At 32.2% G+C, this 22,155-nt stretch overlaps 2 protein-coding genes, 2 long non-coding RNA genes and 1 other non-coding gene across 7 annotated transcripts; 3 read left to right on the top strand and 2 right to left on the bottom strand.

The window, feature by feature from the left end:
• Positions 1–1,358: 1,358 nt before the first annotated feature.
• LOC123676147 lies at positions 1,359–2,992 on the top strand. Its single transcript, XR_006746854.1, has 4 exons — positions 1,359–1,420; positions 1,478–2,061; positions 2,109–2,627; positions 2,691–2,992. It is a non-coding gene; the product is annotated as an uncharacterized LOC123676147 (long non-coding RNA).
• Positions 2,897–3,391, bottom strand: LOC123676149. Its single transcript, XR_006746855.1, has 2 exons — positions 3,274–3,391; positions 2,897–3,180 (listed from the first exon to the last, which is right to left on the bottom strand). It is a non-coding gene; the product is annotated as an uncharacterized LOC123676149 (long non-coding RNA).
• LOC123676146 (calcyclin-binding protein-like) lies at positions 3,381–5,403 on the top strand. Of its 3 annotated transcripts, none has more exons than XM_045611868.1 (6): positions 3,381–3,497; positions 3,575–3,761; positions 3,814–4,018; positions 4,080–4,286; positions 4,889–5,039; positions 5,188–5,403. In XM_045611868.1, exons 2-6 carry the CDS (start codon positions 3,741–3,743, stop codon positions 5,270–5,272), a joined length of 669 nt encoding a protein of 222 aa, XP_045467824.1. In that variant the 5' UTR covers positions 3,381–3,497; positions 3,575–3,740; the 3' UTR covers positions 5,273–5,403. The 3 variants fall into 3 exon arrangements, with proteins under 3 accessions (XP_045467824.1, XP_045467826.1, XP_045467825.1); XM_045611870.1 differs by lacking the exon at positions 3,381–3,497 and adding an exon at positions 3,506–3,521; XM_045611869.1 differs by lacking the exon at positions 3,381–3,497 and having other exon boundaries at positions 3,555–3,761.
• Positions 5,404–7,200: 1,797 nt separating this feature from the next.
• On the bottom strand, positions 7,201–21,998 carry LOC123675236 (1-acyl-sn-glycerol-3-phosphate acyltransferase alpha-like). Its single transcript, XM_045610580.1, has 5 exons — positions 21,679–21,998; positions 21,494–21,627; positions 16,729–16,910; positions 8,494–8,659; positions 7,201–7,946 (listed from the first exon to the last, which is right to left on the bottom strand). Exons 1-5 carry the CDS (start codon positions 21,861–21,863, stop codon positions 7,810–7,812), a joined length of 804 nt encoding a protein of 267 aa, XP_045466536.1. The 5' UTR covers positions 21,864–21,998; the 3' UTR covers positions 7,201–7,809.
• On the top strand, positions 10,144–10,227 carry Trnal-uaa. The gene has a single exon. It is a non-coding gene; the product is annotated as a tRNA-Leu (tRNA).
• Positions 21,999–22,155: the final 157 nt, after the last annotated feature.

The following is a 22,155-nucleotide window of genomic DNA, read 5'->3' as shown; positions in this document are numbered from 1 at the left end:
GGGATCGCGGGCTTTTCAGATGGCGCATACATCGTTTACATTTGACATTTCTCTCAATTCTCAACTCTTGTGAACCAAGGGCGTAGATCTTTTTTTTCTTGGGGAGGGATAATCGAAAAAAAAATTTTTGATGACAACTTTTATTCATATCTGTAATGTTAGAAAAATAAGTTTGAACCAAATTACTCGAAATAATTTTTTTTATTACTAATTCGGTTGTTCTTACTTTGTTCTCAAATAAGAGTTACGAAGGAAAATGAGAAATTACTTGGATAATTTTGAGAAAAAAAAGTTTCATGAATATGAGCCCACAAAGGCTTTGCTTTCAATATACAGGTTGTTTCTAGTGTGTCGTACAGTTTATCAAATATTCATTAATCTTCGCTACAGATTAGGTAAATAAATACCAGAACTTATAATTAATGCATTCATTAGAGCTTACTAGCTGGATCTTTATAATAATTTGGATTTTCCTGAGGATTACTAGAGATTTTTCTCGAAATCGATAGCAGATACGACAAAACTATAACAAACCAAAAAGTGTAGTACTGGACCAGACTTTTTTTTCTACATTTTTCTAAACTAACAGCCAAAATATAGTTTTGGAGGAAGGAAGCAGGCATCCTTCCAGAAAATATATCACCCTGTAGATTTGCATTCAAAATCACCATATCACATAGTGAAAACTTCAAACTGGAATATTTATGGCCAATTCATATTGAATATCTTGTGAAGGGAAGGTTATACGAGAAAATAACTTGAACTTCAACACATGTATCTCAAAACTTAATGTTTGGGGACTCATGTTATAGGACTTTTTTCTTAAAATGATCCGAAAATCTGTCATTTTCATTTGTATCTCCAATTTAGGAGCACCGTGTAATTACCCCCAGTATCCCCCTATTTCTACGCTCTTGTCGTGAACTTTGAGTATAGAACAATAATATTTTATATTCTATGGTCTGTCATTATATTCCATTCATTTGAGTGAAAATTCGATATGAACTGAATTGTAATTAATTGTGAATGTTTGCAGTGTCTAAAATCAGTATTTCCTTTATAAACGGCACCAGGCAGATGCGGGAATTCGAAAAATTTTAAAGAGCGCCACCTTACAGCACTCTGGTGAAGCAGACCACCAAAGCAACAGGTGGATCTCTCAAAAAGTCTGAAACAAAATCGAATCAGTAAACACACCAGGTATTCTATGCATCTTACTTAAAAGCATCTCGTTAAAAGCATCTTGCGATCTTGCAATTCCCGATTCAAGGGTAGGCAGCGCCCTCTTCAGCATGCTTTTTCAGCTAAAGGTAAGATATTGTAAACAAAAATATTTTGAGTGTTATTTGTGTATTCCTCAGTTTAACTGAATATTTCCGGTATTTGAAAGCAACTCCAAATAATAGGAATGTGATAGAAGGTGAATTCATTCTAATTTAAGAATAATCGTCCATTATCTAAAAAACAAACATTTTAGGAGAAGCGGTCTTGAATGCATATAATTATGTGTGGGAATATAGGTAAAAGTATTAGTATTATGCTTAGAATTGTTCGGCTTATGCTTGCAGACTTCAGCCCTTTCAGCAGATCCTCATGAAATCAGAGGAAAAATAATAACAACTAAAGAAACTGCAACAATATCAGCTTTCAGCTGTTCTTGTAAGGCTGGATTAGGAGGCAGATGTAAACATATATCAGCTCTACTCTTACATTTTACCAGGTTGTATAATTTTTATTTATTTTATGTCTGAATCAGGACTTCCAATTGAACAATAATATAGACACAATATAATTGTTGGTTTTTTGCTTTTCCTTTGGTTTTTATCATTTCAGAACTGACCTCAAATTGGAAAATATTTCAAGCACTGATATCAAATGCTGGTGGAAAAAAGAAAAAAAAAGAGACTGGAAATAAATATAAAGCACTACCTCTTCTAAAAATACCCTGCCTTAAGGACAAAGTCCCAAAAAGACCCTTGATAACATCTCAAGATGAAGAAGAGAAGATATTAGAAATATTTTAATTGCCAGATTGCCTTCATCGAGCATTGCAATTCATAAGTAGGTAATAACTTTCATGTCGTAATACTGTAATGAGCGATTTTCAGGACTAGGTTATGTAAGGTTCCGAATGTGGAAGGATCTTGCATGAAAATATATGGAACCATTATCAGAAATGCAGAAAATTCCATTTTCATGCAGAATTTTTACAATTTTGGGTCTGAAATTAATTTTAGATGCACTCAATGTATCAGAAAATACAATAAGTTAACTATGTTTGACAGTATTGATATATGTGTATCGACAATGCAAGATAGAGGTCAATGGGAAGAAGAAAGGAAGTATAGAGTTACTGGCTCACGATGCTACGACTTATGTACTTTTTCGAAAAATGATTGGGAAGAGAAATGTAGTAAATATTTTTTTCCCAAGCATTTTTCGAATATCTATACAAAACATAGCATTAAATGCGAGCCAATGGCCCGAAAAGGTTTCAGGGTTTTCTATACAAAAAATAGGTCTTGTGATATGTAGAAGTGAACCATGGCTGGCATATTCTGCTGACGGAATTTTGTTAAAGAATGGCAAGCCCTATGGTCTTTTAGAAATAAAGTGTCCATTCAAAGGTAACAAATTCTTCATCAACATCTTGAAAATAATATTAAAAAAAATATATCTTTATATTTCAGCAAAGCAAGCCTCTGACTTGGGGAATTGTAAATATATTATAAAAGAGAATAATAATTATGAACTGAAAAAAAACATAAATACTTTGCACAGGTGCAGGTGGGAATTGCAATCCTAAATTTAGACATTTGCTACTTTATTATTTATTTTTCAAGCAATAATTCATTCATTGAAATTAAGGTGCCCTTTGATAAAGAATACACATATAATATGTTAACTTCTTTGAAAAAAAACTATATTGAGAAAATGTTACACCATATTTGTAATGAATAATTGAAAAATTAATATATTTTTTGAAATAAAATTCCAGTTATTCTATTTCCACTTATTAAATGAAACGGGTTCTCTGTTTGCTCTACTGTTGCATCCATAAACACAACAAAACACCTTTGATTTCGTTATTTTAGGGCAGTAATCACTATCCATAATGTTGAAATAAATATTAGATAAATGATGAAACTCTAGAACACAACTCTTATAACTCCTCGAACACTAAAATATAAAAATTTAAAATGCAGAAATGCACGCCGTCAAAGCTTTCACTCATAGAGAAAGGATTTGTCTATGCTTTCACTCCTACCGTACCTTAAGCCGATATTACAGTTTCTTCCGATAGGTGGCTTGGAGATGAACTTGAATCGCTAATAGTTCACTTTTAACGTCCACGATAGAGGATCCTTCATTACAGGATCCTTTAATAAAAGATCGCTTATTTGTGCGTTGCAATCATAGACCTATAATAACATATAGGTCTATGGGTTGCAATAACTCTCTAATAACCGAACGCGCTTACTGTGCTGATATTTCAGGTGAATATTCTTCTGTGAATTTAGGTATTCTTATCTTATTCTTATATATTTAGTATTCTGTGATTCTCATTCTGCAGATTTTGCTAGAAAATTCTTGAGAGATTAGTGGTTTATAAGACTTCGTTAATCTATGGTGATTTATTACTAATTACACTATAATGCTTTCTGTAAAAGTGTTTCTGTCATTATAGTAATAATAAAATATAGTATATTGTTCCTTTATTCGCTAAAGTTTGAATTATAATGGAGCAAGAAGCAGAAGAGGTTTGTTTTAATTAAATATTTAGAGGAAAGAAAACAACATTTGTGTTTTCAGTTGAAAAAAGATATTTCTGAATTGGAAATACTCATCAAACAAGCTGAAAGGCAAAAAGTGAAAGACATATTAAGCATTGAATTGAGAAGATTGGGATCTAAACATGCTAATCTTCTAGAATCATTGAAAAAAGAAGAGTCTACCTCTTCAAGCACACCTATCATACAAACAAATAGAAAATATCGAGTTAAACTTAATAATTACGGTACGTCAAGTATTTATCATGTTTAATATGTTGGAAATTTTGATCATTCATTGTGTTACAGCTTGGGACCAATCCCAGAAATATGTAAAATTTTTTTTTACTGTCGAAGGAGTTCATAACATTCCATCAGAAAATATTACATGCAGTTTTACATCTAAATCTCTTGAATTAGATATAAAGGATTTGAATGAGAAGGATTACTTTTTCACTATAAATAAGCTTCTATATACTATTGATCCAGAAAGTAGTACCTGGAAAGTGAAAACAGGTAATGACCTTTTTACTTTATTCCAAATAGATATGGTTCTGATTTAATTTTTTATGTCAAATTGAGGTAACAGTAAATTACCTTTGATGGAGCAATGGCATAAGCAAATGTATTAACCCATGTGAAAATAGCAATAGTTTCTAGCAATGATGTTATAAAGAATAAACTGTTCATTGAGCTTAAAAAATGTACATGTTTTTCAGGCGGAAAGCCTGCATTTGTTCACTCCAATTTAGGGGTATTCAGGGTCACAACACATTTGGTTATATGGATCTAGTTCAGGAGATGCCAAATAAAAGATTTCAATTAAAAAATTGGCAACAGCAGACATAATTTTTTTCTGGACTTTTCAATTCTACTCCAATTTAAGGAGGTTGTTTTGGGGTAATTATAGGAACAGAAATTTTTTATTTCTGGATTGTATAGATTATGTATTTATTCAGTGATTACAATAAAAAATTGCCAGCAGCATACATTTTTTCTACTCAAAGAACTATTTATTTCTAATATCATAGATCTAAAATCATTGCTGTTTTCACACAGGTAATGTAGGTATTACAGAAATTAAAAATGATCAAAAAAATGTTCTTTATAATTTGCAGATATGGTGGTAATAAGTGCGGTCAAGGTGGATTCTCTAACTTGGTCACATGTTACTGAAATTGAAAAGAAAAATAGTGATGCTAAAGCTAAAAAATATGACTTTGATGAATCTGATCCAAATGATTCCCTAAAGACTTTAATGAGAAGATTGTAAGTGGAATAATCTCATTTTATCATCATATCATATTCATAAAGTAAAATTTGTTGTGTTTCTGCAAGATGGAATTATTAGTTTGAAATGTGCCTAAATTATTGAAAATGAATTTAAATTATAAAAAAATTTTGTTGAATGTTTTAGGTATGATGAAGGGGATGATGAAATGAAAAGAAGCATTGTTAAAGCATGTACTGGTCAGAATAAGGAGAAGTCCTTAGATTTGTAAGGTCATACATAAATTTTGAATTGATGGATTTTTGTCTCTCATAGATGTTGGGTAATGAATTTATTTTAAATTTTCTTGAAATAAATAATTTTTAATTTATTAATTGAATTGCAATATAAAATATGATTTTTTTTCTTTGTCTTTCTTCCCTGAGCCTCAATAGATACACTCTATATCATACATCTTCAATGAATATTATGCTAATTTGGTTTTGCTACTATATATAGAAAGAAGTAGTAGTATAAAAAAGGTCTTCAGATACCAAAGAGAAAATGTAAAATATTCAACTCTTCTTGTATGAATGGGTATACTGGTAATTTGTATGTAATTTTAGCCATTTATCAATATTAAATTTGTAGTTGAAAAATGAATTATTTTATGACTCTTAATATGTGGAAAAGTGGAGATTCTGATCACTGGCACACAGTAGGGACCCCAGCTTTAAAAAACACGGGTGGCCAAGTGGGGTCCCGATATTTCTGGGGGGGCGAAAGTGAATCAAAATTACAGTTCTGCCAATCCTGTGATTATTTTAACCTTAGTATGTCAAATTTCAGGGGGGGGCAGACCCAAGGTCTATAGATTTAGACAGGTTTTCTCGTAACTTTCAACCAATCAGCGTCAACCATTCGTGACGTCACTCGGTTTACACATTCAAATAAATAACATTTGATTGTAATTAAATCGTGGGTTTTCACGGATTTTCTCATTAGTTTGATCGCGTATATCGTTTGTAGCCTATCTTAAATAGTCTTTAATATCTTCAATCATAAAATAGCTACGATAAAATGTCTGTCAATGATGGCCAATGGCGATACCATAGACCTAATATCAATGTGATATAAGGTCTATGGGCGATACAGACACTCTATAGACCTTGACAGACACCGGATGACGCGTTACCCCACTCTTCAACCCAAGTTACGACTGTTACGAGACAACCTGTGTAATCTACAGACCTCGGCCCAGACCATAGACCTAATATCAAGATTTCACGGAATACTTACCGCTAATTCCTTTTATTAGAATGTTCAACACCGTTACAAATCGAATCAATCAGATTAACTATGTGTTCAATTCAGAATTAGAGAAAAATTAGCGATTTTCTGAATGTGAGTTCAATGTTTTGATCATATGATTTTGACGTTGACCCATCTAGCTCCATCTCTCTCTTTCATATGCGGCATGCCAGAATTTCTCTCTAAGGGCCTGTCCTAATCTTTGGGCCTGTCCATTTGATATTAGGTCTATGGCCCAGACCACAGATTACGGATAACGGATGTTATCCGTAATATGTGGCCCAGGCCCCAGACCCAAGGTCTATAGATTACACCATCTATCTACTCTGTTATCTGTGGATTACACAGGTTGTCTCATAACTTAGGTTGAAGAGTGGAGTAACACGTCATCCAGTTTCTGTATCGCTATTGGCCGTCATTGACAGACATCGCCCAAGGTCTATAGATTTAGACAGGTTGTCTAGTAACTTTCAACCAATCAGCGTCAACCATTCGTGACGTCACCCAGTTTCGAGACAACCTGTCTAAATCTATAGACCTTGGCGTTGGCCCAGACCTACTCTGTTATCTGTGGACCCACCCTAGCATCGCCACTGCTGGCACATACGCGAGGAAGGGGGGAGGTTCGGAACTACAGCCCCTCTCAAAGATATGTACAATTTTAGTTGTTCCAATATATGCTTTTATATTTTTGAATATGAAGATATCATTTATTTTTTCATTGATTTTTTTTTCAATTTTTCTTTCCCCATCAATTTGTTGATCTATATCACTTTGAATTGTTTATTTCAACCTCCCAAACTAAAATGCTGGCTGCACCACTGATTCTAGGTAGTTTTTAAAAATGTTCTGTTATTCAGTCATTCACCTAACATGATGGAACATTATTTCTTTTAAATGAAAATCAAATTATGTCTCATAAAATATTTATTATATTCAATAAGTGAGTATTAGTATCAAAATATATATTACAGAGAACTCCATAGATAACCTGTTCAAAATTCATTTAAAAACTTATAATTTATGATCAGTGATGAAAAACTTTTCCAAAAATACAAACATTGATTCCAAAACTTCATTCAAGCAATACTTAATTAGACCTAACAAAATTATCTTTGTATCTAGTTTGATTGCTACCTTTCATGTCTTATGTTTCTTGAAGATTTGATATATTTTTTTCATTAACTATAAGTGGAGTTGAGACAACAAAAGAATTAGACAATAAATGACATGAAAACAGTAACAAAGTGTGAACCGCAGATGACTAATAAGTTGACATTAATTTCATGTCCTATTGCAACAAATTCGGAAAAAAATAAAAATTTATTTATATTGTATTTGGATTAAGTAACAAAAAACTATAATACTGATATTAGTATTTTGAAATTGTAAAACGAAAATATTCCAACTTCTCCATATAAATGTACATATATGGAATACTTACACATGATGAAAGATAACAAATATTTAAATTAAAAAGAATTGAATTCATGTAATTGGTCAGTGACTAGAATTTTTTCAACTTCTGTATTCTTTATTAACCTCATAAAAAGTGGTACTCATTTTCTTATGTGTATCTTCAAGAACATCTTCTAAATCATCCAATGTCTTTCCAGCAGTTGATATGGGTGGCAGTATGGTCACAATGACAGTACCTTGAATAGAAAATGCGAACATTATTAAGCAACTATTAAATCTGAAATATGGCTATAATTACATCACATAGACTTACTTACAATCGAATTTCTTGGGGTTTTTCTGTGCAGTTTAATTTTATTTCATACTAGATTGTGAATTTTCGCAATGCTTGTTTAATAAAACAAGGAGGTAAAAAAAGAGCTACTATTCTTGACACATAATATATCTCATTCTAAAATCTAAATGAATATGAAAAAAAAAAGAAATTTTCACAAATTATATTTTGGAATATGTAGAATCAGAATATCAAATAAGAAAAGCAATCCGAATTCAACTAATGTCATCACGCAGAATTTAAACATTCAAATCATTGAAAAAAATATCCATGAGATATGTTTATTTGTGTTGCATTCAGAATATAATTTTTATAACTGAAAAATTATTAAAGGTGAGGCTGTATTTTATGAATATTTTATATCAATTCTTTGATTTGAAGCTTTATAAAAATTCAATGATTGGATTCTTAAACTAAAGGAATGAATTAAGATAAAAAGTCAAACTTACCTGGATCAAAAGTTTTCTTTTTGTGGTCCAAAAAAGAGTATTGATTAAACACGACAGGTAATATAGGTAATTCAGAGCTTATTGCTAAGTGAAAGGCACCTTTTTTGAAAGGATGTATTTTTCCATCTGAAAATCTTTTACCTTCTGGAAAAATCCAAAGCTTGGTCTGTAAGGAAACATTGCTTTATAATCGAATTCTTCATAAAAGATATTTTGGATTGAGATAAATATTTGTTTATGTTTAATAGTAAGTTAAGATTTCATAATTAATTCATTTCATTATATACCTATTCAGTAGGTTAAAACTTAATTTGTGAACAGCTGCTTGCAAGGCAAAGACGGAAGGGATTTTGGCATCGCATTGTGACTGGAGGCGAAAAATAGGTTCATTACGATAAATCCCAAGCGCAGAAAATCATGGGAATATCCCGTCCATGCTTCCACATCGACGGCCAAACCGAATATTCACGGTTCCAAGGTCATACACAGTATTCGGTGGGACCAGCTCGGCGTAGTGTATTATGAGTTGTTAAAACCGACTGAAACAATAACAGGCTATCGTTATCTAACGCAAATAATGCGTTTGAGCCGAGTTTTGAAAGACAAACGGCAGCAATTTAATGACAATGCTCAACTTCATGTTGCGAAAGTGGCCAAGAGATACTTGGAAACGTTGAAATGGGGAGTCCTACCCCACCTGCCGTATTCTTCAGACTATCATTTATTTCGATCAATGGCACTTGGCCTGGCTGATCAGCACTTCCGGTCTTATGAAAAAGTAAAAAATTAGATCGATTCGTGGATCACTTCAAAATATGACCAGTTATTTCAACGCCGGATTCGTACGCTGCCCGAAAGATGAGAGAAAGTAGTGGCCAGCGTTGGACAATACCTTTTGCGATTCAAAAGGATGTAATTCCTACCAAAATTAAGATATCGCAATAAATGAAAAGATACAATGTTCGAAAAAAATGAGACAACATCTGAGTGTTGGTTAAAATTTTCGTCTATTAACGAATCACTCCACTCGGTGTTCTGAATAAAACCTTCTTTCAAATTTTTTCGTTCATCCCTAGCTGTATATAACGGAAAAGCATTTGAGGACGGCATCTAGTTATATTCCCAAAGAATCAAGCTACAATTAAAAAAATAAATGCTAAAATCGACCAATAAAGGGTTCAAGATATTTTAGATAATTGCGTGATTGCATTTTAGGTATCCATAATGTGTGTACCTATTATAGTTACTATGCAGTAAATAGTGTTATCTTGTTCATTACTTTTTAGAATACCAGAAGCATTATATATGCCTACATATCCCCATAAATGACCACAATTTTATGATAACATTCAAACATTCATGTTTGGCATCTATAGCTAAGTGATACCTATTACCTACTATTCAATATAAAAAACAATATATGTTCGTACAATAAGCGCTTTATCATGCTGGATATCGTCATGAATTTACGGAAATGTCGGAATATTATTATTTCTTTGACACTTACATTTTAAAAGCCTTCGGTGAAATGTAGCAGAGTTATATTTTTCTTTTTGTTAACACTGGGTTTCTACGGTATGGTAACCATGAATTTCAATGGAGTGCAAATGAATGAGCTTTAGTGTGAAATATTTCAACCATGGTTTCACAGTCAGGTTGGCCGAGCGGTCTAAGGCGCCAGATTTAAGCTCTGGTTCCCGAGAGGGAGCGTGGGTTCGAACCCCACACCTGACACAAATTTTTTTCTACACGGAAAATCTGAAGCTTTCATTTTTATTTGCTTCGAATGAGCTACTCTTTTAATTTTGTTTCGCACTCAATTATTCATATATTTAAATTTAATTAATTCAACTTTAAAAGAATGTATAGCTGCAATTATGATTACTCACTTGAATATTTTTTTGTTCATTTCAATAGATCGAATCTTGGAATTTTAATTAAGATAATAACAATGCACAATATTTTAACTATTGAATTAAGGACAACAGAGGTGTTGTTTTTCACTAAATGAAGAGTTATTATGGTATATATGTATATTATATTATATTAAAATGTCTTCAAGACATAAAAGTAACAATAGAGGCCTATTTTGAATTCCCTCCCAACAAATATCTCGGTTGAGCATTATTCTCAGACTTCTATTTCTATTTTTTTTTTGGATAATTGTTTAAAAAAACTTCAAGAATAATAATAATGACTTGGCGTCAGAACTTCTGAACGCTTGTTCATTAATGCTCCCAAGGAGACCACGTAACTGTACACATAGGCAAATTGAGGGGGACGGACAAAATGTTAACGACGTTTGTAGTTCATTTTCCCTTGAACTCTGGATTATAGGTAAAATTGGGTATTTCTTCTCCAACATTTTGTTTTAATTTCCTATGATTTTGATAGATGATGTGATCAGCTTGATATTTTGGATGGAGCTTGAAATTTGTAAATCATATGTATCGGGTGTCCCAAATTCATTGTCTAGTGATGGGATCTCAGACCCCCTTTGATCCAGGAAAAAATGAACGGCACATTTTCGGGCTCGATTTTTGAGAGAATTAATTTGATGGTGAATACTGCATACCTAATAAATTCAACTGTTTTCAAGCTATAAGGGAAATTGGAAAATAAAATCGCTTAATTTTTCCCTTTTCAAAAATATATAACATGCTATATAAATTTCCCATAAAAATCATCAAAAAGTTCAGTTTCCCACGGCAAATCAACCGAGTGCCTATCTATAATAATTTGTGAACTTCAGATAATTAACATATTCGGTGGCCACCAAGGATATGCGATTTTATTTGTTATAGAAATTGTTATGGTTTACATTTAAAAAACACAAGTTCCCATTATAACTTCAAAACTAATGGCAATAAAAAATAAATGATTACATTAATGGATTCCACTGAAAAAAGTGTCTGTAGGAAGTTTTTGTTTCATGTTAATATATCACCAATAATAAAGAAGTTATGAAAACCTTTTTATTTCACGCCATTTTATAATTTCCCTGTCTATGAATGTGCCGTTCATTTTTTTTCTAGATCAAAGGTGTTCAACAACAACAACGAATTTGAGACACCCGTTACATCCTATAGGTTTCGTGGTTTTGGAATATTTTTCTAAATTGTCCCTGGTTACGCGATCAACATGATCAACATTTTGCACGAGCCTGAAATTCTCATTCTGAATCTAAATGAAAATTTTCATCTCGATGGAATCTGTATAGTTTTTAAAGTAGAAGGAAAAAAAATTGCTGCCCATATCCACGAAAACCCTGGTTGGATTTCGCTCATTATTAACATAATCGGGGCATTCTGCAAATTTCAAGATTCTAGAATCTAGATCGTTTCGTTCGATGACGGATTGGTCATCAGCGGGTCGAGCCTTATTGTTTGAGACCATTCTCGACTCCTAAAATTACAGACATTGTGACGAAATGATAGAGCAACTAACGCTCAAAAAAGTTACGAATGGGTTTATCACAGATACCATTCTTGAGCACGGAGTTGTTCCAATTTCTGAATAGAAATTTTGAAAATTGAATTTATTCTAAACTTGACTCGTATTGGTACAACGTCCTTATTTCGGTGAATTATATCTTCTTTCGTCGATAAATAATCATAATGAATATTTGATTTTTCTTGAATTTCATATTATATTTTTTATCCACATTTTTAGATGTTTTTTAGCTACAGAATACCAAAATTGAGTAACCTGAATTTTTATTCCAGTTTTTGTGCGCTTGTTTTTTCCAAGAAACGAACTTACGACATTAATCAGGTAAATTCAAGATACATTCTATGGTAATTATCATATCATCATTTCAAAGATGATAAGATTTTATGATCTTGGCCTTCTTCAATCTCATTAAAAATGGTGATCAAGTGTATACAGATAAAATAAAGAAAATAAATACCTAATTGGGTTTTTACCGAGACCAAAAATTTGGAAAAACCCCAAAAATTTTCTGGGCTCCCTATTTTTTCAGTAACGTTACTTTGAAATAAAATTACAACGTTGAACTGAAGTGTAATTCAACTTTTGTAAAAAACATTGCAAAACAGTCACTACTTATTATATCATATCAGCTAAATAGCCGTCACGGCTACGGTTGCAGTACCATATCCTTTTAATGAAATTTTCCAAGGCCAATTCGCACATGTATGTTCTCGATAACTTCACGAATTCCATCTTTAAAGTCTTGAATCGATTATGGAGCAATGGCAGACCTCATCTTTCACATGGCGCCAAAGAAAAAGTCTAAAGGTGTTAAATCACAAGATCTTGATGGCTAATTGATCACCTCTTCGAGAAATAACAAATAACAAGGCCAGGAAACTTCTTTTGCAAAATTTCGTTTTTTTTTCGTTGCTTGACAGGCACATAGCGCCGTCTTGTCCAAAATAAACATCAAGATCTAAGTTTCTATGCCATGTACAGTGTGATGTTGTTTGTGGAATGCCTAATTCCCAAGATCAACGAGGAATCGACAAACCTGGGTTTTCGTCAGCACTATAGGCTAAAGCACAAATATTTTCTGTTGGTCTTGAGCGATGCACACGGTTTCGATTCTTCACATCATTAACTTGTCCCCAAAAGCTCCGAGAATGTGCTTCACGACGCGACGACCCAAAAGTGCTTTAGTTTTGCGAACTTTTAATGCACATTTTCACCATTTTTGAATTGTATATTGACAATTGCAATGTGTTGTTGAAGAGTGTATCGTTGTATTTTTAGTAATGGTGTAGTTTTTACTTGTCGAATGTAAAAAGAACAGCGAACAGTTCGAACTGAGATTTAGGAAACAGATACAAAATAGTGAAACGAACGTCAGATGATTTCATTGAAATTTATTGTGTATTGAAAGTTTATTGGTAAAATGAGTAATCCAAAAATTCAGCCAACGTAGCTTTTCCACGAGAAAAAAAACAATCAATTCGTTCTAATCTTTCAACCACAGATTATCTCTCGGAAAACGGGTAAGGGTGAAAATATATGGTATATTATATGCTGTTTCACTTCGAATACAGTGAAGGATTTTTAAATCGCCCTCTTTCTTCGCCGAGTGCCCTACCCCATCGCTCCTCATATATTTTTACTCTTAGATTCGGAGGACGAAATTCCTTCCAAAAATGTGTTTATTATTTTTATTTTTCCCTATTTCCACTAAAAAAAGGAGTGTTGATGGTATCACGTCACTGACAGATTTGTATTCAGAAGCCTGAATTAGAATTGGGTATATGTATTTTCTGGTGATAATATAATATTTAAACAGATATTAGTACGCAATTCGGCGAGAAGTTAAGTGAAAGGAAGCCAAGAGAAATAAAACGTAAAATCATCAAAGATTCATATCACATCTAAAGTTTATTCCTCTTTTAATGAAAGTTTTCTTGAATCCGTGTATGTGAATGACATAATTATCTGTTCTATACTGAAATAAGTTTAAATTCCGAATTATATTTTCACTTGATATTAATGAAATGATGGAACAAAAAATTTATTTTTTTCTTGGAACACTTTAGTCAACTTTTTGAAAAAGATAATATGTGATCTTTAGATAATTAAAATACACTCAGGTGGAAAAAAACGCAACAAGTTGATATTTAATAAAAGGACCCCGCACGTTTTATATGGGAAATGTCTTTCCGTGAATTTGGCTGAATTTTTGATATGTTGTAGTTCTTGATAAACTTATCAGAAGTGTCCATATCCACAAAGCTCAAAAATGGACAGTTTTCGAGATATGGAGCTTTGAAAATGGATTTTTTGCAATTTTCGGGGTTTTTGCTTATCAATCGGGGAGCTCTCATTTCTGGTTGGGATGGAATTTGGATGTTTGGCGGCCAGAACCCGACTGAGAAATGATCTTCCTTGGTTATATTAGGCACCGCCATCGATAATTTTCTATACACTGCTCCACATAGGCTATGAAAAGAGATACAAAATCCAAGATCTTCCATACATCTTTTCATGCCACAAGATGACGCCAGAATAATTCACATGACCGAGAAACGACATATTGTGAGATTTTTTTAAGAGAGACCATAATAACTGAATCCTCATATATCTGATGTCCAATAATATCAAATATGTTAGCCAAAATGTTCATAACCAGGCACCGCGAGCTGTAATGGGGGAAAATGGGAAAATCATAATCATATATCCTCAGGGATAACAATTGTGATCACTATTGATGTCATATACATATGATATGTGATTTGTTTCTCACAAATCTCGATAATCTGACAATGGGGTGCCAAGACATTTTCCTTAGAATGTCTCGAAATAGATGATAGCATCTCACAGAAAAAAACGAATCCGTGAAAATGTCTGCAGTTTTGATACAATATAGTACTATCCGGGTAGAATATAGAAGTCCAAGTGTTGGAAGCTAACTATCAATGGAACTTCCGATATTAACCCACGAATTCTTGAAAATACAATTTTTTTTTATTATCTCATTTCATAGCCAATGTGGAGCAGTGTATAAAAAATTATCGATGGCGGTGCCTAATATAACAAAGGAAGATCATTTCTCAGTCGGGTTCTGGCCACCGAACATCCAAATTCCATCCCAACCAGAAATGAGAGCTCCCCGATTGATGAGCAAAAAAAAAAATTGCAAAAAATCCATTTTCAAAGCTTCATATCTCGAAAACTGTCCATTTTTGAGCTTTGTGGCTATGGACACTTCCGATCAGTTTATCAAGAACTACAACATATCGAAAATTCAGCCAAATTCACGGAAAGCCATTTCCCATATAAAACGTGCGGGGTCCTTTGAAGACTGATACTTTGCTTATTTTCTGTTCAATTTTTAAATTTTGTCAGTAAACTGTAAATAAAATTATTAATTTTAACTTGCATATCCAATCCTTTGGTTGCTTATAAGTCACTCTACAGGGAATAATTTCGTGGTAAAATATTTTCAAATTACCAATTTTCATCAAGAACCATTTCTTTTCAATATTTCGTAGTTTGGTTCATGGCTTTAAGTGAACTAGTTCATTTTTAAGAGAGAAATGAACCTGTCATCAATGGTTTACTTTAACAAATGAAATTTTCCTCAAGATGCTTTTCGAAACCTAATCGACACTAGGTATGAACACACGTATGCAGACAGTAAATGAAAAAAATTTCAATCAGAATAAAAAAAAAAAAAAAAAACGTTTTTTTAGGTTATTCACGTTACAGTTGAAGTGATTTGTTTTGATACTTGAATTCGATAAGTTTGTAAAAATAAATTTGGAACTGATTGATTATTATCATAATATCTGAACAACATATAATATTGTTGCCTTCTCATTGGTAGACACTAAACTGAGCTGACATTATGGCACAATGAGCAAAGTCATATCGTAAAAATTTCTTCATTTCTTAAAATTGGGTGAACTGTTTATTTGTCCCTTAAAAATGAACTAGGGCACTTAAAGCCATATTTACTAATCTGTAGTACAACGCTAGAGCGTTGTACAACAGATATGTGCAACCCCTATTTGGAAATATTCAATAGAGTGATTTTTTCGAAATAGGTTGCATATTCGACTATTGACTAGATATTGTATAAATTCGAAGTTCGGAAGAATTTCATTTTCAGAGATCAAAGAATGTTGAAAATATGTTTCCGACGGATAATGAATAAGTGTAGAAGAATGAAATTAACTTCATTTTTAATTCTCACACTTGTACAATGAGAAGCGAATCCAAACAATAGTGCACCAAAAAAAATTCAGAAGAAGGTCACCGTACCATGAAATATTTTAATGTAAGTAAGTAAGTAAGTACATATATTATTTCCTTCAAAGTAGGCTCCCTCCGGAATAATTAATAAAATAATTAACTCAAATCAACGGTATAATCTTATCAAAATATTTTCAGGATTCGACCAACTTCGATCTATGTAAAGATACTACGGTGTTTGATGATTTGTTGATATTCCATTACTAGCAATGCAAAATTTAATATAGGATACTTTTATCAATTTCAAGGCCGTAGCCGGAGGGGACAGGGGAGGTTTGGATTCGAGACCTCTTCGGACCCCTCAACTTTTTTGAATTTGATCTGCTAATCCTATGACGAGCGCTCAAAAACCCCCGACTATACAGTGCTTTCCTAATTTTTAATATTTACGAGGAAATATTAAAGCTAAAGCATAGTGTTAAACTTACTTTGAGTTTATTTTTATCTTAAATATTTTCACTGGCACTACTGGTAATAATAATAATTTTTGGTACATACCTTTTCTTTCTTGATTTTTTCACAAGTCTCCGTCATGATTTGTTTGGATTTCTCAACATTGTCTCTAGGAATGAAAATTAGCCCACATAGCCATGCACCCAATCCAAGAGGCCATGCGTAGAATACTTCATTTTTGGATATAGCATTGCATTTTTTCATAATAGGCCACAAATGAAACATTCCTGCACAAGTGAAAAGTATTAGTTCATAAACTCTTTATGACTCGAACTTATAATCTGATCAATAAATATAGAAGGCTTGAGTTTGTCGATTCTTATGTGACTTCAATTCATTTTCCTTATAGAGGTCCTAGGTCCTCATTTGTCCAATGTTGTAGGTTCAACACAGACTCAAGTTATATTTTTCCACCCAACAGATTATTAAATAATGAAATATTTCGAATTGAAAATATTACTAATATTTGGTGATTTAGTTGAATACCTCTTGAATTGATCAAAAAGTCAAAGGACTTTTCATTCCAAAAAGTAGAGAAGAAAAAATTGAAATTTAATGGATGAATAAATCTATGAAAAATCTAGAGATCATATTATTTCCACGTCTGTATAAATTCGATTAAAAATTATAAATAACGAATACGATAATACGATGTTTTGTTAATATAAGCATAGTTATACTATGATATAAGGCCAACTGAAAAGTCCCCGGTCTGATGCACAGATGGAGGTGCTAGTAGTAAATCCATATGATTTTTAGTTAGTACCAACCTTCAAACAAAAATTTGACAGCAGTTCGACCATTAATTTGTGAGAAATTGCGTTGTGAGTGTAGCTACTTTTGTTATTTGAAAAAAGAAGGAAAAAAAGGATTTCGTATTCTGATAAAATATTGCTTTTTGAGGGGAAAAAAATACAGATGGAGCAAAATCTTGGCTTGATGAAGAGTCTGCACCAGGTAAATCAACCATCATTGATTGGTATGCTAAATTTAAACGTGGTTAAATGAGCACCGAAGACAGCGAACGCAGTGGAAGCCCAAAAAAAGATGTCACCGACGAAAAAATCAAAAAAGTCCACAAATTGATTTTTAATGACCGTAAAGTGAAGTTGATCGTGTACATCATATCATTCACGAATATTTGTACATGAGAAAGCTGTGTGCAAAATGGGTGCTGCGCGAGCTCACAATCGATCAAAAGTAACAACGTGTTAATGATTCTGAGCAGTGTTTGAAGCTGTTCAAGTGCAATAAACCTGAATTATTGCGTGGATATGTGATAATGGATGAAACATGGCTCCATCATTTCACTACGGAGTCCAATCGACAGCTGAGTGGACTGCACACGATGAACCGAGACCAAAGCGAGGAAAAACACAACAGTCTGCTGGCGAGGTTATGGCTTCAGTATTCTGGGATGCGCAAGGTATAATATTCATTGATTACCTCCAAAAGGGCCAGACTATCAACAGCGATTATTATATAACGTTATTGGATCGTTTAAAAGATGAGATCGTTAAAAAACGGCCCCATTTGATGAAAAAAAAAGGTGCTGTTTCATCAAGACAATGCGCCGTGTCACAAATCAATGAAAACAATGGCAAAATTGCATGAATTGGGCTTCATATTGAATCTGCATCCATCGTATTCGCAAGATCTGGCTCCCAGCGACTTTTTCCTGTTCTCAGACCTCAAAAGAATGCTCGCTGGAAAGAAATTCAGCGCCAATGAAGAAATAATCGCCGAAAATGAGGCCTATTTCGAAGTGAAAGACAAATCGTACTACAAAAATGGTATCGAAAAGTTGGAAGATCGCTATAATCGCTGTATCGCCCCGAAGACAACTATGTTGAATAATAAAATCGAATTTTACCAAAAAAATGTGTTTTACTAAGGTAGACCAGGGACTTTTCAATTAGCCTGTTATATGTAGGTACATAAAGCATATCGTAGAAGAGTCGTTTTCAAAAAACACTGGAAATTTTCACTTTTTGGATACCAAATATATCGACTTGTCAAGAAGAAATATTTAAATAATTATCTAGTAGCGGGATTCGAACTCGAGGTTATCCGGTACGAATATACAAATAACAATTTTTTAAAGCCACAATACTTTTTTTGGCTTAAAAAAACTTGTTTGTTGTTGGCTGGTTTTCGAGCTAGGAGAATCAATGCGGTAAGAAAACAGATTTTTGTATGAAATTTCATGGAAATAGCACTTGCGAAAAAACTTCTGGACATTTTGGTTTATTATTTCGTGGAAAAATTTTTTCATTCAAGTAAATTTTGGTACGTGTATAAAATATAAAAATCGGATAAAACTTTCACGCCGTCCAGAGATTTTTTCGGAAACTATTGGAGCTACTTGGAACAAAAATCGGTTTTCCTAGCGGAACAACAAAAACGATCAATTGTTAATGCAATCAAGAATTCAAACTGAAGAAAAATCATCTATCAGAATCTAGGAAACACATAATCAGGAAATTGATAACATTGCTATTATTGTAATACTAAAATTCAAACATTTTTTACCACAAAGTTCTAGTTTGGCAGTTATGAATTACTCATATTTCTAGATGCAATATAATCATTTCTATTATTATTATTTCATAAAAAAACGTGTGACCTATGATACAGAAATGAGGGAGTAGCAACCATATATTTTTGTATTATGTAAATCGCTCTTCTCAATGAATTAAGATAGAAGCGAATATTGAACCAGCGCGTAAAATTTTAAGTGATTTTCAATTATATCAGTCAGTAAAATACTAGAGGTCTTTTTGCCATGTAATCTGATTAACTCATATCATATTAAGATATATTATTCACTATCAGAATACTTATACATGATATGCACAATATTGCACTTATTAAAACTTATTGCCGAGTAAAAAAGCAATTTTTGAAATTCTATCGGTAAATGGCATCATCAATAATAATAATTTATCATTCATTGGATAGGCCATTTTTCTAAAGAAACTATGTTGAATAATTTTCCAAAACATGTACCTACATTTATTTTTATTATGGAGTACAAACAGTAGGTTATGAATGGAAAATCACTTTGCTGGCCTAAAAATAATCCTTCAATCACATTTCGAGTGTGTACAGCTGTAAATTGTTATTGCTTATGCGAAATGAATATGTCAACATTAGAAATGTGCATTATTATATATGTATATGTATAGTTTAAAAAAAATTCCGAAAAATCACTTTTATATTTCTTATATTCTTCCTTTGAATTTATTTGTTAGGTATTACTGGGTAATATCTTCTCGGTGAATTATAATTATAAGTACGCGAAAAATGTTCAATACTATTTCATCTGGTGAAAAACAATAATTTTTCGAATAATATTATTGAAAATAATAGTTATGATAATGAAATCAATTTTTTTGGTGGTTTTTTTGCATATTACTCGAAAAATATCAATTTTTCGCGAATGACCTCACTTTACGAACACAAAGTAGGTATATAAAATTTTCTACAAAATTCTTTCATTAAGTTTTTGTCGGATGAACCGTTCTAGCTCAAACGGAAAAGTTTTGGGCTAATTTTGAATTCTTCAATTTTATCTGTTTTTTGGTATTCTGAATCCGAATCTGACGGAAGATTGAAATAAATGCAAAAAATAGAGTAAATTTCATTTTTTCGCGTTTTACTCGAAAAATATACATTTTTCATGGATGACCTTCATATACAAATATATGAATTTGATAACTTTGTTCTTTTAATACTACGACGGTATAATTCATTGAAATCAATATAAAGATATAAACTAAATTTCAAAAAGTGATTTTGAAAACTGGATGATGGCTTTATAATTTAAACCTATCTGGATTGTATTCAAAGAAGAAATTATTGAATAGAAGACATGCTATTAATGATAAATTGAAGTTTTAGAGTGAAAAACTGGGTTTTTGTAAAGACCGAGGAAAAGACAGATAAAATACGCCAGTTTTCAACTATCGTTTGAGCCAGAACGGTTTGTCGGACAAAAAACCTTAATGAAGGAAATTTTTAGGGAATTTTCTTTACTTCGTATTCGTATAGGAAGGTCCTTCTCGAAAAATTGATATTTTCCGAGTTATATGCAAAAAAAACCACCAAAAAATGTTTTTTTTGCATTTTTCCCAATGTTCTGCACGAAATTTTGATGGCAAACCGCAAATTCAGCAGCACAAAAAGCATATAAATCGAAAAGTAAAGGTATACTGTAGAATACCGAGTCCACTCTGTGAACTCGAAATATTTCATATAACCTATAACAAGTACTTATTTTCGAAAATATCCAAAATAAAAAAAAATCTACATAAATAAATAAACCAATGATTCATTCTGTAATTCTCAACTGTATTTTTCCTATTAATAGAAATAACTATTTTGAATTTAATATCCTGTGGTAAGCAGGTACATCATTTCCAAGATAACTAATTTTTTATGATTCAGAAAATAAAAAAAACATCCGTTTTACAAATTAAACATATTAAGAAAATATATGGATATGCAAAATTGTCTACGTACGTGAGTAGAAAATTGATGTGGGAAAATTCAACTTTTAAGGAGATTGAAAAAAAGTGTATTCATAATTCATAAAAAGACAGTACCTAGATACCAAAATTTTACAATGAATTGAACCAACAATCTCACCTTGACGCTAATATTTTTATGACATTATTTGAGTATTTCTAAGATTTCCTTTATTTTGCGACTTCCACATTGACTGAATTTTTAAATGGAAAAGTATTTATGTATTAATGACTTTTTATAAGTATTATATGAAAGCTATCACATACATGATCATACTTACCTAAAATATCTAACATGCTTTGATGATTTGATACGATAATGTATGATTTATCCTCTGCAATGTATTGTGTATTTCTCAGTTCGTATTTAAGTGATATTAATGTAGATGCAAAACTGCAAATGCGACCTGATATTCTGAAATAACAAACATAAGCATATGTTATGGAATTCTGTTGAAAAACTTACTCTAGATTTTTAATATTTCGTGGTCTTAAGCAGAAAAACGGAATAAGAATAAGAGCAACAAACATGCAATATGAAATGTAAATAGTATACTTCAAGTAATATCTCGAGACATCACTGGTTTTATACAACAATGGTAAAATTAATAAACACACGGCTAAAAATATTTCTTTATAAGATTCGATCATAATGATACGCTAAGTATTATGTGACATTCGCGTTTCCCGTTCAAAATAATACTACATAATCATAGGATACTCAATTCAATTTAAATTGAATGAAATAGGTTAGGCAACAACAAATCGATAACGATAGATTTACTTATGTTGTGAGTGGTGGTTGAATTGTCCAATAAGAACACTTCAAGATGACAGATGTCGAAAAGTTTCTGTTGCAGAAAGCTAACCAGGGGACGTCCCTATTCAAACATATTCAAATTTCGTAATGCAAATAGTGTTTTTGAACATATTTTTCGATATT

This window comes from Harmonia axyridis, chromosome 3 (genome assembly GCF_914767665.1).
Source record: "Harmonia axyridis chromosome 3, icHarAxyr1.1, whole genome shotgun sequence".
NCBI classification, from domain to species: Eukaryota; Metazoa; Arthropoda; class Insecta; order Coleoptera; family Coccinellidae; genus Harmonia; species Harmonia axyridis.
Note: the sequence above shows the minus strand (reverse complement) of the source record. Positions and strands in the feature narration are given on the sequence as shown.

Bases quoted from the DNA above. Each gene is read 5' to 3' on its own strand.
- LOC123676146 (XM_045611868.1), top strand. From the start codon at position 3,741: ATGGAGCAAGAAGCAGAAGAG. The intron at 3,762-3,813 runs GTTTGTTTTAAT...TTGTGTTTTCAG, and splicing joins TGGAGCAAGAAGCAGAAGAG to TTGAAAAAAGATATTTCTGA. The intron at 5,040-5,187 runs GTAAGTGGAATA...TGAATGTTTTAG, and splicing joins AAGACTTTAATGAGAAGATT to GTATGATGAAGGGGATGATG.
- LOC123675236 (XM_045610580.1), bottom strand. From the start codon at position 21,863: ATGATCGAATCTTATAAAGAAATATTTTTAGCCGTGTGTTTATTAATT. The intron at 8,660-16,728 runs GTATGTACCAAA...GTTTCCTTACAG, and splicing joins AAAAAATCAAGAAAGAAAAG to ACCAAGCTTTGGATTTTTCC. The intron at 7,947-8,493 runs GTAAGTTTGACT...TTTCTATTCAAG, and splicing joins AAAGAAAACTTTTGATCCAG to GTACTGTCATTGTGACCATA.